The sequence below is a fragment of the Nymphalis io genome, chromosome 1 (genome assembly GCF_905147045.1).
Source record: "Nymphalis io chromosome 1, ilAglIoxx1.1, whole genome shotgun sequence".
NCBI classification, from domain to species: Eukaryota; Metazoa; Arthropoda; class Insecta; order Lepidoptera; family Nymphalidae; genus Nymphalis; species Nymphalis io.
Window position 1 is genome coordinate 2,535,044 of NC_065888.1, and position 19,057 is coordinate 2,554,100.

The window sequence follows — 19,057 nt, forward strand, 5'->3', positions numbered from 1 at the left end:
TGTTAAATAGGCATTGATAAATAAATCATATTAAGTATATATAGCTTGCGTTTACGAAAGAGAATAGTGTCAGCGTCCTGGTTACAATGCCACAGTACAATCTTTTGGACTCATCAATCATGTCTGTAGGGTTTGTTTTTAATTTGGTTTTATTCTCTTATATTCATTTTATTCTTCAAATAATTCTTATGGATTGAGTAGAGTAAATAAAAATATATACATAGTATATCAAATTATATGTATGGTAAAAACGCGATTGAGTAGACTATGTTAATATCCTTCATATTCAGTATAATTAATACAATAAAAATAAAATATATTTTAATGAGATCGAACATCCTGAAATGGTGTTAGTTTTACATTTGATTTCATACTTTCTTTTAATAAAATCTAATTTAAAATAGTTCAAGCAATATATTTTTGCCTGTCATGTCCTATAATTGTATGAATTATTTTATTTTTATTTACATCTTGAACGTCGTATAAAGAACTAATTTAATAAATTTTTTTCCGTATATTGTAAACAGTTTGGGTGTACAATAAAGCTTTTTTTATATTTTTACAAAGAGGATTTTTACAAAACTTTAATAATTTCACTACTGGCAAAACCTTTGATTTACCGTCTTGTTATAACCCTTAAACCTTCATTACTATTCAGTTCATTCTATGCAATCGAGACCTCGCTGAAAATCAATTTGGCTTCTGAATAAATCATGTTAAGAGACTTCCAGGCGTACAACTATAGACCTCAATATCAAGTGCTGAGTGAGGGTGCTCGTCTATTCGATCTAGCTGTATTGAGTAGGTTTGATACACACCCTGGCGGTGGCGGAGTCGCCACTCACCCTATAACCACCCAGGTTATTGACCACGCAGGTGAAGGTTGCGTCCCTCCCCTGCGCTATCGTCACGTTCTCCAGGGGGTACAGGAAATCCGGTTCCAGACCTAGAGCTGAAAACACATAATATTATTGTTTGTTATTGGAAGAAAATATAATAAAAAAAATATCTTTAGACTTATAATCGAAATGTTATAACGTATTATTGATAATTTTTTTTTTATAGAATAGGAAGGTGGACGAGCATATGGGCCACCTGATGGTAAGTGGTCACCAAACGCCCTTAGACATTGGCATTCTAAGAAATGTCAACCATCGCTTATAGCCAATGCGCCACCAACCTTGGGAACTAAGATTTTATGTCCCTTGTGCCTGTTATTACACTGGCTCACTCACCCTTCAAACCGGAACACAACAATATCAAGTATTGCTGTTTTGCGGTAGAATATCTGATGAGTGGGTGGTACCTACCCAGACGAGCTTGCACAAAACCCTACCACCAGTAGAAATATATATTACTAATCGATTATTTGAAATTGCATTATCATTAAGCTACGTTCACATCTTTGCAGTGAAACGCAAATGAAAAACAATGTTTTTAATCGACGTAATCTGTACGTGTCTGTTTTTAAATAGGTGTATCTCCGCATTAAAGTAAATCGAAATGAACGCAATCGCTTCCGTATCGCACTGTCCATCTGTTAATTTATTGTTATTGCTTTATATCTTTAAAATCAGCCTCTCTATGAAATAAAAAAGGGATTATCATATGGATATGTGTAAATAATGTTGTTTTTATTTATATATTTGTGAAATTCGATTCACATTTTTAAAACCATAGTCCGATATTATGAAAACTATTCATAATTCTTCTAAGCGTAATTTGTTTACATTCGCGTGAGTTGTGTTAAGTAAGAGTAATAAATTACATAAATGTAAAACAGCTTATATTGACCAGTGGTTAAAACACGTGAATCTCGACCGAAAATTGTGGGTTCAAGTTCGTCTTTTCTTTATTCTCGCTGGAAAAATGCATTTTCTCGTTTCTCCCAAGTGAAGTGAAGTGGGGGGGGGGGAATGGGATTCGCTGGCGTTGACTATGCTCCGAAATAGCACCACTAACAACCAGCGGTACCTTCTTCATCTCTTCGGGATGTCACGGCATCGCTTGCGCTGCTGCTTATACAGACTTGAATCCAAGTCATAAGCACCACTGAGATTTCATAAGCTTCATGTGTCTATAATTCATCTCCAGCTTTGTGCTGAAGCATTGAAGCAGTGTGAACCAAACCTCTAGTAACTAAAGGAGGCCTTAACCCAGCAGTAGGGTATTCACAGGCTGTTTACGCCGAACTAATTTCGGGGATTAAACGGTAAATAAACCTAAGGAAAAGCTTTCCACTGTTCACACTATAATTTTTTGATCTGATCATTTTACAATTATTGTTCCATACTATATATAACTAATAGCGAATATTTAGACAGCGCGATTCAGAAAATTGACATATTGAATAAGCGCCATCTATCGCTATCGGGTTGTAACACATAATACACATGCTGTTACTATATAACTTAACGATTGAATATCCCAAATCTATAATAGGACTCAGTAAGCGATACAAGCAGATATTTTGAACAATGCAAATCGGTTTCGAGACTATAATATTAAAACCGCTTTGTTCAATCCCGCACAAAGACGATTATTCGTAATTAATGTAGTTTTATATGTGTTAAAGATACCGTATCATCGTATATAGGTAGTAAGTGACGAAATATTGAGAATGAAACGCTTAAAATTAAAAAGAAAACTCACAAAATTGTTATAGTTAATCATCTAGTTGATTAAGAAATTTATTATTAACATAAATTGGCACGTGAAAGATAAAACGGTTGACATTATGCAATTATAATATAATAATTTTAATGATTTAAGTATAACAAATAGTGATATAAATTTTATATAAATTTTCGTTGTTATGTTTTTAAATGATAAAAGACTTAAACTAGATACTTTTTAATGCTACATTAAGCATAAGTTCTAAGGAGTATTCATTATTTACCTCAACAGTGTGATATAAACAGACAATCTAGCCTGTTATGTCAACTTGGAGGATATTTATGGAGCTGGTATGGAGTTGGTGCCCACACTGGAGGCCCGAAAGCAATGCTCACGAAACTTCATGAACATACCAGATAATGAATAAAATAAACTTACTAATAAAACTGTGATATATATATCATGATTTTTCATAATAACCCAGCGACATGAATATATTTTGTTATTGCAATAAATTACGTTTTACTCTTGTATGTAATTTATTGAAATATTTTATTGAAAATGATAAACTGGTATCAGTGAAACTGCAGTTCTTGTCTGTAAGAACTAAATTCATTACTCACCTCTGAAATGTTGATAACCGACATATGTTGATATACTATTTTGATGCGTATATTCTTAAATTGTTATAATTATTATGATCAATATCGCATATCACATTCTGACATTTGACTATAGACTTCACGACCCTTTTTGTGCGGTGAGTCTCGCGCTTATTACGGAATAGCCCAACAGACCATAGACCACGCTCGTGAAATGTCAAAGATATACGAAATCGACAATAAAAAATATACGTAACATTTAAAGGATACAATCATAAAAATAGCGTGACACCGTGTGTCGGTTGTCTACATTTCACAAGTGAGATACGAAGTGAGTCCTTAAAGCATTGTTGAAACATTGATGCTGATAGCCTGTATGGTCTTAGCACTAACATGCGTGAATGATTAACGACTGACGTATTATAAATCATGTCATACAAGGGCAGTGCAAATAGATCAAAGAGCATTTGTATGTATCTATATTTAAGGAATAATTTGTGAATAGAAACACAATATTTTTAAACTTCTAACTAACCATCTAGAGGATAATCTTCTCGAATAAAATATTGTTTTAGTACCGCTCTAAAAAAAAGTTATAATTTGAATTTGAAGAATAATTTGTAAATGCAAACATAATAGATTCAAAATATAAACAAACTATCGGGTAATCTATCATGTTGTATGTCATTACATATTATGAAACAAAGTCCTCTCGCCGCGTCTGTTTGTCAGTCAGTCTGTATATCTGAACGCGATAAACGCTAAAACTACGGAGCGGAGGACCATATGAAAATATCATATGGTTTTGCACCAATGGACCCAGTGATTAATTAGGAGAGTTTAGATGTATAATTCAAAATGACTGAAATATGACGATGATTGTTGAAGATGTTGGAAAAAATCTTGACGACTGGGAGTTTTACCGGCGTGCACCCCGGAAATCAATATTTTTATTAATTATTACGATATAAATAAAACATATCCTTACTAGACCCGTGCGAAGCCGGGATATAATAAACATATTTTATTTTTAAATAAAATATGTTTATTATTATATATTGTATTTTTAAATAAAATATGTTTATTATATCCCAGGTCTAAATATCAATCGTTATTTTTTTGACTATATATATTTCCACGATTTTTGTGTTTGGAATACAAACACTTCTCTTTTTAAAACCTAAAAATAATATATCTTGGCTGAGATACCGTATTTTGCCCGGCAAATGGATAGCTCGAGGCGTCAATATTCTACGTGACCAGTGCCTCGTGTCCTGTCCGAGGAAACATGTGTCGGAAGTGAGGACTATCTATTTGCTCACAGAATAGCGATGGTTGAATTATTTGTAGACACATCCAGCGGAAGATTGGCTCTACATTCATTGAGTTGGATGCTGCTCTGACTTGCATTGCTCTTTGTTGTCGATAAAATTGATTTAACTTTAAAATAACTTATTATTTTTGTAAATTCTAACAAATTATGTAAGTCATCTTTTTTTGGGCAAAAATTAATAAAAAAATATATTTAAAAAATTAGCTGTCCTTTATTGGTGTTGTGGTGTAATGGTGGTGGTTTATTGGTGTGTGGTGTGGTGTTAAAACCAGTTAGGTGGTATAGCTATGAAGGCATAACATACACACACGGTTACTTTCGCATTTATAATATTAGTTTAGATCGTTAATTTTAATTTAATTTGGAAATCGTCCAAATCATTTTATTTTAATTATAATTGTTACTTAATATGACAATATCGCGATCTACTTATATTTATAAAATTGTAAACATCATACAAATATAAAGTTACTAATTTTTAATTTCACGAGATTTACTCGTATTTTCTTGAATTTGATAAAGGATAAAAATAGATAAAAAATATTTTGATCGTTATTTTTTTATTATTTATACTTTATTGCATAAATACAACGAATAGGTGACAATAAAGTAACAAAAATATTGTTTACAATTATTGTTTACAGTTATATCTTACAGACAACCTTTGGTAAAAGTAGTACAGTCATACAGAGTCAGTCACGCAGTCATAAAGAAGTACAGTTGGTCAAAGAAGTACAGAGGATGAGTAAGCTCAGTCAGAAAAAAGACAAAACCTTATGTCCGTTAATATATGGTATAAATTACCACTATTCCAACATTCGTTGAAATCCATAGATAATATTAATAAATTCCTATTTTTTTCCACATTGTTGGGACGTAAGCAAAAATATAAATAAGAATACTTTATTCAAGAAGAATTATCGTGGAAGCACTGTTGGATTGGTAATTGTACAAGGTTAATTATATATAGGTTTGCCGAAATGGCCTAGTGGTAAGAACGCGTGAATCTTAACCGATGATTGTGGGTTCAAGCTCGCGCAAGCACCACTGAATTTTCATGAGCTTAATTTGTATTTATAATTCATCTCGTGCTTGACATTGAAGGAAAACATCGTGAGGAAACCTGCATCTGTCTAAATTTTGTCACATGTATATTCTACCAACCCGCATTGGCTCAGCGTGGTGGAATATGCTCCAAAACCTTATCCTCAAAAGGGAGAGGAGGTCTTAGCCCAGCAGTGGGACATTACAAGGCTGTTACTGTTACTGAATTATGTATAAGCTACCGCTGTTTCGGCATGTAGATTCAATCAAAGAAAAAAATCATTAGTTACTCTTTTATACGCATTCTGCGTTTATGAATTATTATTAAATAAAATAAAAACAAAAATAAAATATATTTTATTAAACTAATGGTAAACTCTCATCTTTTACAACGTTGATTACGATTATTTAAATTTAAAGCAACCACCGGTTATGAATGTAGATTCTACCAAACAAAACCGGCAAGAAACTTAAGTATTAGTAGTTAGACTTTTTCACGAATTAAATAACATAGGTATATTAAAACAAAACAATTGAATTCACATATACAGCCTAAAAATCAACAAATACAAACTCTATGCTTTTTTATCAACTAAGCAATAACGTATTAAGTGATATGCCGTATTTACAAACGCTTTTTAATAAAGATTTAAAAATTTTAACCGACAAAGTTAAAATAGTTGTTTTTATTTAATACTGTGTTTTTTATACAAAAGAAACTTAAAAGCAACTCGATATATTGCCGTTGGAAGCACGTGGTGAGCCCAAATGGGTCAATTGAGGCTTCGGTGCAAATGTTGCCACGTTCAAATGCCAGCACATACCTACGAGTGCGTAAGCCATGTTCTATATTGGGATCGGACAAATTCTCATTTGGGCCTTATGAATATTGTTATCTTTAATGAGTTTTCGTAGAACGTTGCGATAATTATTAAAAATTATACTAACGAAATATTTATAACTCTTATTTACTTATGTACTCCTCATATAATTAATAATTTTTTTTACTTGAATAATTTTTTTTTTTTTTGTATATTCGCCGGGAGGGCAAATAATAAATAAAAAATAAGTTTAAACGTTCCATTTTTGAACTTATTTATTTTTGAATACATTTAAGACAAATAATTTACTTAAAATATTTTAAAATATTTTTTTCTACAGTTTATTCTTTAATTACCTTATATTGTTTTGATAATTGAAATGCGATGGTGTTAATACATAAAACTGTTATATACGTACGTTAAATGGGTACGGGCCTTTATTGTACGTGAAATTATTTTTGTTTCCACAAAGGGAAAGGTAATTTTTATTATTGGTTTTCTGTTTGTACACGTAATTTTGTAAACATATTGTATATGAAAAAAAAAATTGTAATGAAAGTAAATCCGGTTATTTTGAATACTGAACACAAACAAAATATGTATAAAATATTTTTAACATAAATAATGATATAGACAGTGGTTAATATTTTTTTTCATTCTATGTTCCAAATTTAGCCTATATAACAATAGTGGGATATATTGAGCAAAGGCCTCTTCTCCTTATGTGATAACTACTTTTTATCAACTTTAAATACCTAGAATAAATATACTTAATGTAGAATAGTGTTACTTAAAGCTTATCAGGGTTATGTGGAGCACAGTTAAGTCGAACATACTACTGAAAATAGAAGATAAAAATAAGTCTGTTTGAGTTGGATCGTTATTGCAAGTGTTGCTTTACGTTCCCTGAACACATTTCTATCGAACGAAATGATTCCGGAGTCCAGGGTGAATAGTAAGTGTCCGAGCCTTGCCGACGGTCTTTGTAAATACCGGATCAGGGTGTTAGGTTTCGACGTGGAAGTGTAATGTGTAGGTTTTATGTTTAGGTTTGTAAGTGGAGGTTTGATTGAAAAGTTCAACCTATAAATTGTTTGATTTATTTTTCTTTTTTAATGTGTATGTAACGAAAATATGACAAAACACCAATTTTTAAAGGAATATTAATATAATCGCGTTAGAAAATATAAAACGTATTTAATAAAAAATAAAGGTTCTTTTTTAAATAAATATTTCTTTTTAAAAAAATAATAAATATAAAATAATAAAAAATAAAAAAATAATAATGTACTTTGAAGTAATGAAGTAAAATACATGCAGACTTGAAGATCCGATACGGGGATGAATACTGTTTCATTTGCAATTTGGTTCAGTGAATCCGTTCAGTCTCTCGACGGGAGCGTAGTGAATTATGCCCTATTGTTGTTACCAGTAAACGATGGCCTACTGTACATCATGAAGTTACGACTAGGAAAGCGTTTTACGACTAGAGAAAATATTTTGTTAGACTTTTAATTTAAGTTATATTTCACGTTTTAGAATTTAAGTTTAAAATCTTGAGCACTTATATCGTAATCCAAGATGTATGTGATTTAAAATAATAAATAAACTTTTTTTTTTATTTGAAATATGTTGATATACTATACTATCAAATGGGCTTTTGGTGGCACGTGATGAACATCACCCACAGACATTTGAACTGTAATGAATATTAACCTTTACGTCGTCAATACGTCACCAATCTCGGGATATAAAATGATATGTCGCTTGTACTTGTAGTTACATCTATCCCTTCAAACCGAAACTACATTATTGTTTTTTACTGGGTACTATATTACCCAGGCGGACTTGCACAAAGCCTTATCACCAAGTTAACTAATAAATATTATTAAAAAATATAAATCCTTGTAGTATACATTGTTTTATAAAATTTAAGGGAGTTTTTGGAAAGAAGAATTAAAACGAATGACTTTAAAAGTAACATTCAATTACTCAAACAATATGAGTGTCAATGCGATACGATACTAATTATTCCCGTGGCAATATGCATTTACATATTAGAATAGTACGAAAAAATGAGGTTCAATAGTTTTCGACACTTATATGTCGATTCCAGGCTATAAATCATATAACGGAAATTAAGCAACGTTATTGTGAAAAGTTTGCTACGAATTTATATTCAATTCTCGTACTATAATAAATAACAAAATACTGTTCGATTATTTCTGTTAATAGTATTATGTGTTACAGAAGAAATTTTGTTTAATTAGCATCGTCAATACCTTTTACGAATCGACACTACACTTGGCTCAGACCTCGCTTAATGACGTAAGCGCATTGAGCTACGGGACTAATACGGAGAGGGTTTTTTTAGAATTTTAAAGAAAAATGATTACGTGTCTTAGACATAAGCATTATGTATAAAAAGTAGTGCCCTTTTTGTCGTATTGTTCATCCGTTTGAAGTGAAATCTTATACAGTTAATTTGTTGAATTGAGTTGAACCGTTCTAATGACACGCAGTTGTATATTAAGTGGCAAAGCCTATCGGATAATTTGTGCAAAGGCAATACGAATACATTTTTCTTTGGACAAGGTTCGTTTCTATTGAAGAATTTAGAGAACCCTCAAATTATATTTACATTGTAATTAATTTAAATTATATGTATATGTAACATCTTAAACTTTGCCTAGCTTATGGTTGCATCTTAAGAAGTTCTCAACAAAAAAAATCTAATAACTGTTACAGCCCGACTAGATTCGACATTCGCCCGACCCGATTCATGATAGCTCATGACTCGCAGCCTTATAAACTATGTAATTGGCCAACGAGGTAATATAATGACGTCAACGAGGTTTACACTAAGCAGTTGTTCAGATCATTTTATCTTTTGTTAAGGCGTGCGCTCTTAAATTTTTAACATTTATACGCGTGTATCGTGTAACAAAAGTAAAAAAATATGAGTAAGTATTTAACTTAGCTGAAAGTTGACTTTTTAGGATTATACAAAGGGTAACTTTCAAACGACATGAATTTATAAAAACTTTTTGAAGTCGTTACGCTATTTGAAGGAGAGCAAGGCTGCAGTTTGTGCCACTAGAGTCACACTTGGATTTGTTTGCCACAACTAGTTAAATGTTCGGTGAAACTTTATTTAGGATACCGAAGTATAAGAGATGTCGTAGTCTAGTTATTGTTGTGAAGTCCATTTTGAGAGGCTACAGGGAGAAGTTTATTTATCGTCTTTTGTTATGTCCTTCTACCCATATCTCGTGATAGAAATAGAATCACTTATTTACATTCGAATTATTTACACGATAGATTCTAGAGATTGAAAAATAGTTCGTGTAAAGATATAACTGCGTCCTCATATATATATAGGCCTCTGCATCTTTGACAGATGATTTAAGCGGCATCGCGAAGGCACTTGCGTTCATGACTGAATAGACCAATGCGAGAGAGGATCCTCCGGCCGCACTTCCGACAAGTGTATGCGCCCCCAGATGGGCGGGGGTTTGAAGCCCGCTCATGACGCCTAGTGCGTTTTTCTTTTAGTAGTTTAAACCAGTCATTGTCATGCTTTGATTGACCTTCGTGAATAAGGCGTCGCCACTTGGCACGGTCCTCTACCAGTTCCTCCCATCGATTGCTAGGGATGTTAAACGCAACCATATCACGCTTAGCGCAATCTTTGTAACGGAGCATAGGCCGCCCAACAGACCTCTTTGCATCCACAACCTCTCCCAGTAGTATTTGCCTTGGAAGACGGGTCTGCTCCATTCGATGCACGTGTCCCAGCCACCGTAACCGTTTTTTTTTGAGAATGGCCATGATGCTAGGCAGCTGTGCCTCGCCTAGAACAGACTCGTTTGTCACGCGATCCTGCCATGTGATGCCCAGAATGCTCCGAAGACAGCGCAAGTGAAATGTGTTTAGTCGGCGTTCTTGTTTTGCGTACGTTGTCCACGTTTCTGCTCCATACAAGAGTGTGCTTAGGACACATGATTGGTAAACAAGCATTTTCGTTTTTACCGTAAGGTGTCTGTTATCCCAAGCCCTTGAACAGAGCCTCCCGAACGTAGAGGCTGCTTTGCCGATGCGGAAGTCGATCTCTGCATCAAGCGAGAGATTGCTCGACAAATGCGACCCGAGGTAGCAAAATTTGTTAACCACCTGTAAAGGTGCGCCGTTAAGCAAGATGACTGGTTGCTCTAAACATCCTTGCGCTAAAATAACGGTCTTCTTGCAGTTTATGGACATTGAAAAGAGGTCGCACGCTCTGGCAAATTTGTCCATTAGACTCTGGAGTTGAGCTTGGTCATGAGCAACGAAGGCAGCGTCGTCAGCGAAGAGGAGACTATCTACAAATAGGTCCTCCCTGTAGCGTTTGGACTTGAGCATTGAGATGTTGTACAGCCTACCATCGGTTCGCGTGTGTAAGTGGACGCCTTGCTGTTCATCTCCAAAAGCAACCTTCAGAAGCACTGAGAAGAATATTCCGAACAAGGTGGGGGCCAGTGCACAACCTTGACGAACACCACGGCGTACGTCGAATGGCGTGGATGCGTTGCCATTGTGCAGGACGGTAACTTCCATACCTTCGTGGAACGATTGCACTATCCTTAGGAGTTTTGGGGGGCATCCAATTCTGACAAGAACCGAGTACAACCCCTCTCTGCTCACGGAGTCAAAAGCCTTATTTAGGTCTACAAATGCAATGACTAGGGGAGTATGTTGCTCCCTACACTTTTCTTGTAGCTGTCTGAGTGAAAATATCATGTCGACAGTTGACCGTTGGGACCTAAAACCACATTGTGCCTCAGGGTATACGCGGTCGGCGAGCCTTTGTAGTTTGCCTAAAATGGCCCTGGCAAAGGCTTTACCGACGATGCTAAGAAGAGATATTCCGCGGTAACAGTTGCAGTCGCCACGATCGCCTTTGCCTTTATAAAGAGTGACGATGTTAGCATCTCGCATATCCTGAGGGACGTAGTTTTCTTCCCAGCACTTAGCCAGGTGGTTATGAAGGATGGGCAAGAGGCACTCAAGCTTGACGACTTCGGTGACAACATCGTCTTTTCCGGGGCTCTTTCCACATTTGAGCTTCTTGACGGCCAGATAAAGTTCCTCTACTGTGGGTGCAACGTCTAGCTCGTGCCAAGTTGCCAGATTCGGGACAAGCTCCATTGCTTCTGGCTGAATATCCACTGGGCACGAGTAGAGCCCCTTGTAGTATTCTACCCATCTTGCCATCTGACGGGTGCTGTCTGTTATAACAGAACCGTCGGTTTCCTTGAGAGGTGCCGTCTTTTTTGGAGTAGGTCCAAGAGCTCTTTTGATGCCCGCGTACACCCCGCCAATATCCCCCGCGTTTGCGCACGCTTGGATGCTTTGGCAAAGCTCTGTCCAATACGCATTTACAAAGAAGCGCGTGCTACGCTGGAGTGAGGCTTTTGCCTTCGTGAGATCTTTACGCGTCGCATCGCAAGGGTTAAGGCGAAAATTTAAAGCGGCTTGGCGTTTCGAGTCAATCAAGGGAAGTAAGTGCTTCTCGTTTTCTTGAAACCAGTCGTAAGATTTTGCCTTTTGATAGCCAAAAATCTTGCCTGCAGTGTCAGTGAGAAGAGACTTGACTTTTTCCCATTCGACTCGCGCTGATGCCGTACTATCCCAAGTTGCAACTTCTTCTCGGACGAGTTCCCCAAATGACTCCACTACTTCCATGTCACGAGTCTTGAAAAGATTTATCTTTTTTCGACCGAGTGGCTTGGAAGAATGGACTCTTCTAGGGACAAGTCGGACTTTAGTAGCGACGAGGCTGTGATCGGTGTCGCAATCGGCACTGTGAAACGCCCGCGTGTGGAGCGTCTCCCGTAGATCCCTCCTTCTTGTTAGAGCAAGGTCTAATTGGTGCCAGTGTTTAGATCGAGGGTGCATCCACGAGACTTTCCGCATCATTTTGCCTTTAAAAAAGGTGTTGGTAACACACAGCTGGTGCCTTGAGCAAAACTCCAACAGTCGTTGTCCGTTGTCGTTAAGCTTGCCTATGCCGTGTGCACCGAGGCATTCAGGCCAGGCTGATGTACCCTGACCGACGCGGGCATTAAAGTCACCCAAAATATGCAGTCTGTCAGTTGGATTCACCCTGCGCACTGTCTCATCGAGCTGGCCGTAGAATTGATCCTTGGTCTCAGGTTTTGAACTAAGCGTCGGTGCGTAAGCGGAAATTAGCGTGACAAAGCCGCTTTTTGTATTTAGACGCAAGACCATAATCCGCTCGGAAACGCCTACAGGTGTCTCTATGGCGTTGATGAGATGGTTTCGAACCGCGAAACCTACACCATGCTCTCGTGTTTCCAAGGAACTCTTGCTCTTCCAGTAAAAAGTGTAGTTAGCTTCGCGCAAAGACCCTTCGTCTTCAGTTCTGGTCTCTTGTAAGGCTACGATATCGATATTGAGCCTTTTAAGCTCCACGTCGATACTGTAAGTTTTGCGCAGTTTTTGGGCGCAATCGGAGCTTCCGTAGGTGTTCGGGAAGCCTGTCCTCATCGTTCGGACATTCCATGTCGCAAAGCGCATGTAAGCAGCGTTGTTGTGGGTTTTGAGATTTTTGTTTCTTTGAGCAGGTGGTTAATGTCACAGCGTCAACGTCCAGCTGTAAGGCTTGTGTTCCGTTCACCCAGGCGGAACAAGTTAACGCTGAGGCGGATCAGTACCTTATTGATCGGGGGCTGCCCGACTTAAAGCAGGCGGTAACTGATCAATGGATCTACGATGGATCCTCCTACTGTCAAGAGTGGCCCCTGGCGTCCGCACTTACGCCTATTCGTGCTGACTTATAACCGGTGACTGCCACTCTCCGAGTTGTTTTCCACCTGCAAGACAGGTGAGCGAAGTGTCCTCTCCGTGGATGCTGCTACGCCTGAGCCAGGCGTAGCAGCATCCACGGAGTCCTCATATAGTCTAATTAATTTATCATAAATTTAAAACAAATAGACGCGCCCCAGTATAAGAAAAGAATTAGACATGCAACAAAAAATTGCAATACTGGAACATCTGTAAGAATTAGAATTAAAAATATCTAAAGTACAAAATCGCTTTGAATGTTCCTAAGAAAGTCTTCCTCCATTTAATCAGTGTTCCGATTTTTTGAAAATTAACTAGAACCCTTGTCTTCAGTGCAAATAAATATACGGGTTATTATATATTTTTGATTTTATGCGCTATTACTACAAGATTACAAATATATTTGTAGCTAAGGACTAGTATTTGCACTTTCACGTTTAGTCATTTTCATCGATCATATTTATGCGGGGGCCATTCCCAAAAAACCAGTTCATTTATTATCATCTTATCGTCAACATGATTTCATCCAGATTTTTTAAAAGATGGCAAATTGTTTACGTTCGTAATGAAATTATATGAACATTTAGAGTATATTATATATTGTTTATAAAAATATATATTCTAGTACGTCTCCAGCGTTTTTTGCAAATTCTGGTACAGTACCGTTCGTATAATATAAGTTTGTGAATAAATTATTATATACTAGGTACAAACAACTGTTTTCTTTTTTTTTTAAATGTCGTAATAACAAACAAAAAACAATAAAAATTTAGAATTATAAGTACAGTTGATTTTCACTACAAATTATTGAGAATAGGTAATTTTAATTTAGCAAATTCAGATAAGAACTTTATATATTATAAATATTATTACATAAACAAATCTTAAATTTGTTCGCTGAAATCGTAAACAACGAAGCATCCAAGTTACGTTATTTACTGAAAAAAGCAAACCACATTCGAGTTTACAAACATGATCGTGTTAAAGACTCCCGCGGGGGAGCGCTGCGCAAAAATAAATTGTAAGATCAGAAGGCAGGCAATAAACCTAAAACAATGTTATACAAAACCAAGAATTTTGGTTCTGGTTTGCAGAGCGCACTCGAAGTAGGGAAATTCTTCAACAACATTGTTTCTAAATTAAAACAATCTCATAATTGCACATTCTCCAACTTCTTTGATGCAGCATATTGTCCGAGGGAGCGCAGGGCGCGGGGGGTGCGGGGAAGGGGTCGCTTGGGGTAAGTTTTGAGGCAAAGTTAAGCCGATTAAGTGTCATTTCCGCCGCGGAACTAGCACTGTTCATTAAATATTTCGAGCGACTTAATTGCTAAGGCCTTAGTCTACTCGGTTTTGAAATGTGGACTGATTCGATTGAACAGTTGATCAATTACTTATTTCGCTTTTGAATTTCAACGCTAGAAGAGATTTAATCTACAATATTAATGATGAATCAATGCATATTTCTATGATAAGTTATATGTTTTATATTATTATTTAATACCTTTTCAACTTTAAAATATAATAATATTATTATTACTTTTTCCATTTAAAGGTAAAGTTTGCTAGCAATATTTTCAAAAAAGTTACTGTTAGCTTTATTAATATTATATTTCGCCCTTTAGTTAACTGTGCGCCTAAAGCCAGTAAAATTTCAGATTACACCCGCGCGTCCCTTACTCGCTCTTCTTGGTACGAGATCCCATTTCTATGATTTTTCTATCTACAACGGCCGGTAGTATTTTATTTAAATTTATTTTCTTGTTGTATATACTTTACTAATGATTATTTCAACTATAATATGACAATACAAAGCGTTTTCAACATTTTTTACGAAGTTTCGTTTCAACAGCGCCGCAGCGGCTAATTTAACAAACAAATATATATTTGAAGTATGGGTAACTTACGACGGTGTGGTTTTCACGGAAAGAAAATGTAGCAAGCAAAATGATTTTTATAGTTATAGTAATAAAACGAAAGCGTTTTAGACAAATACACTTAAGGTCAGCCCTAGATTATTTGTTTATATAATTAATTATCCAGTTTTTGTTTCAATCACCTATAGCATTACGAGAATACATAAAAAAAGTGAAAAAGGTAAAGACAATTCGAGATTTTTTTATCGATAAAGTATAACATTTTAATTCTTTTATATTTTTAATCAAACAAAACCCTATAAAATATAATGTAATCATATATATATATATTATGTTTAATTAATTTGGGCTATTCTGTAAAAATAAACTCGAGATTCACCGCAAAAATAGGTCGTGAAATATCAGAAAGTGATATGCGACATTGATCATAATAATTATAATATTTCAAGAATACACGCGTCAAAATATTATATCACCATAAGTCGGTTGTCAACATTTACGGGTGAGAAATGAAGTGACTTTTTACAGAACGGCACTGCAGAAGTGTGTACCTTAAATAAATAAATAAGATATAAATATAGGATCTAAGTTGATCACTGATAGACCAGGCATGTTATTCAATATATTGCGAACATAAACAAGTGCTTCAAAGATATTTGATTTAATTTTATTTAAAAATAGCTGCCTGTCTCGTGTTAGGGTTACATATGGATTTTATTCCTACTTATATTTATGCCTAGTCTTAAAACTATAAAGTATTATAAAAGTTCCACATTAATCGGATTAGCAGTTGTTGCGTGAAATTGAAAAAAATATCAAAAGAAACTTATCTCTGTATTGTAATCAGTATGTTTTTACTATAATAAGTAGAAGGGTTTATAAATCTGATTGGTTGTTGCTTCTTGTTTGTAGAACACAACATCGAGTTATAATGAAATATAAACAATTATAGTAAAACTGACTTTCCTTAGTAAATAAATCGAAAAAGCCGTGAGTGTCCATTATAGTCAATTGGTCTAGACAAGGCACGTGTTGAAACTATTCTCACGGGAAAACGAATTACTCGTGTAAGATAAATAAAAGAACTACGCTACGGATAAACCGAATACCAATTAAAAGGTAAAATAATTTAGTTCGACTCCCGTTTTCTTTATTTTCTTCTATTGATATACCGAAGAGAAATAGCGAGTGAAATTCGTAATGAATCATTTATAAGTAAACTTTGACTACCTACGTTTAGTTCATTTATATTGTATTTTTTTAAATAAAAGCTTGACAAAGGAACATGTATTCTAATTTATGGTAGTCACCGTTTACGATGGATATCTGCAACATATACGGAGTAGGTAGTTTTTTCATCTGTTATTTGTATGCTACTAGAATTTGCCTGCTTGTGATGTGGAGATGCTCAGATTAGGTAAAATAAGTAGTCTATATCTGTCTTTGGGGTCAATGGATTAGCCTTGAAAGCGTAATAGATAGAGTTAATTCATATTTACAATATTAGTACTAATTCAATAGATTTATTAATTATCGTACAGCGCGGAAATGCGGCCTGCATTATTGGTAGCTTTGCGTCGGGTGGGTATCGGTAGGAACTATTTAAAATTTGACTCAAGTAATTATAAAAAAAAAATTGACATTGTTATATTTCTGTATTAACGTGTAAACTATTTTAACTTGGATATAATATTTATGTTTCAATGTAATATTAAATAATTTTTAGTTAGTAATTACGATTATGATTATCTATGAATTAATAAATCAATGTATATTGAATGAAAAAAAAAATGTATACTATGGAAACTATATACAGTTATTTTTATAATATTCAAAAGATGTATTATTTTAGTTTAGTGTTCCAATCGAGATGTGGAATGGAGATGTGGAAGAGGGCAGAGTTCAGGTTTTACCATTTAGAACATTAATATATATATAATAAATAATAATCAGAGAACAGTTGAGGTGTAAAAAAATGAATCCGTACAATTACCTACATGTGTGGGCGGCCTAAGCATGTCTGGCGTATCACTTTTTCAATATCCCGATCCCGGACCTAATGGCCACCAGATGGCAAGTTTCGAAAGTGATGCTATCAAAAAGCGATAGGCCGCGGTTTCGCCGGTTATCGAAGCACTTTGCGCCTCTGACGGGGGTCAACTTACACCATGTTATACGCGTGTAAAGGTTCCCGTAAATATACTTTGACTTAGGTATTGTATTTTATTGGCTGTTCATTTTTTTATTTTATCTATTAACGGCTTAAAACATTTATATTCCCAAAAGGTTAACCTGAAATCACTTTCAGAGAAAATATCATATTATAAAAAGAATAAATATACATAAGCCGATTAGTATTGTTATATATCGTGTTTATTAAGGCCTAGGCTTTTTGGGCTTAAATATATATTTGTTGTTCTTTTGTATACCTATAGATCACACTTTTTGTGCTTTAAATGTGGCGTTATAAGATCACACTAAAATTATAAATGTTAAAGTACCATATGTCTGATTATTACCTCATCTAGACTTAAGTCAAATGTTTAAATAAGTAGGTAGGTACCTGGTAGCTTAGGAACTGGTGATAAATTCTTAGGTACATAAATTACAGCAAAAATGAATATGTCAGCTAGTTATTTTTAGAGGTGGTGGTCCAATGATGAAATTCATATAAATTCATTCAATAATAGCTTAAATTATGATAATATATATAATGGAAATTTTATGATATTTTAAATACTTTTCTATATAATAAATCATTTAAGAAAACACTTAGCTGGACGAAACCTTCTATTTATTAGAATAAAAAACACAGGGAAATATAAAAAAACACGTTTTTGGTTTTTAAGTTTGAAATGTGTTTTGGCACTACGAACGTAAATTATGAATGTTTTTCTTAATGTCTTATTTAATATAATGTATTTGTAACAAACATTTTTACATAATTTTTTTTCTGCGCCCCTTCTCTATAAAATCTTTAACTATACCAATCTCACACATCTTCATGCGCGCAATATTCTTAAAAGGGTTGCAATGTTTTCTTTTCACGTAATATATAGTTCGTTTGTTATTTTTACTGGGCTTACATAATCCGATTTATATTAAAGTTTTAAATAATGATAAGGAGATGACTAAGTTGTTAGAATAAGTAAATTATAGCAGAAGATTGCGGGTTGTAATTGTGAAAACTCGTTCAAGCACTTGGCTTGTATGCACAAGCTTAATTTGTGTTTATTATTCACCTCGTGGTTAGAAATACTTAGTATTTGCGTCCTGGTTTGAATAATGGGTATATGAGTCAGTATAATTATAAATCATAAGGACATAACATCATAGTTTCCAGGTTTGGTTGCGAATTGCCGCTGTAAGGAATGGTTAATATTTCTTACATCGCGCTTACTTGCGGTAGTGGTGGCGGTGGTGACCGCTATGCAAATTGTAAAAAACATAAGTGTTTTTGATATATATATATATATATCAGTAATATAAAGTTGGTATCATATATAGCCAAATATATATTACCAAAATGTGCCTTCATGTTAATTATCAAATTGTAGCTATATGATCTTTTCAAATAATAAAAAAAAAACCTTATGTTATTTCCTGGAGATGTATTTGTCCATCTCCGAACATGTGATGAATTATAAAAGCAAATAAATACATAAAATTTTGGGTGCATGTCCGGAATAGATTCTCCGATTTTTCATTAAGTAATCACTGAATCAGTGAACGAGTTCAGGGATTACAATAAAATTAAATTGTTAAAGTCATTTCATATTTTTGCATCATAAGACTATCTCTAACAAGTTAAGTTTAAATTAAATATATAATATTGCTTTAGAATTATAGGTAATAAAGATGTACTCTCAATTAGGAAGCAAATTACATTTACAGCTCGGCGGCTTAAGCTTATCTTATC

General features: G+C 34.6%; 1 protein-coding gene across 2 annotated transcripts in view; it reads right to left on the reverse strand.

Annotated features, from left to right (window-relative positions):
* The window catches only part of LOC126771961 (lachesin-like), a 77,846-nt gene that overhangs the window by 35,989 nt on the left and 22,800 nt on the right, over window positions 1-19,057 (reverse strand). Inside the window, exon 2 of one of the 2 annotated variants that reach the window (XM_050492167.1) lies at window positions 846-952. In XM_050492167.1, the coding sequence (XP_050348124.1) occupies window positions 846-952 (107 nt within the window). Of the gene's footprint in view, window positions 1-818; window positions 953-19,057 lie in introns of both variants that reach the window. The other variant, XM_050492158.1, reaches the window with a different exon arrangement.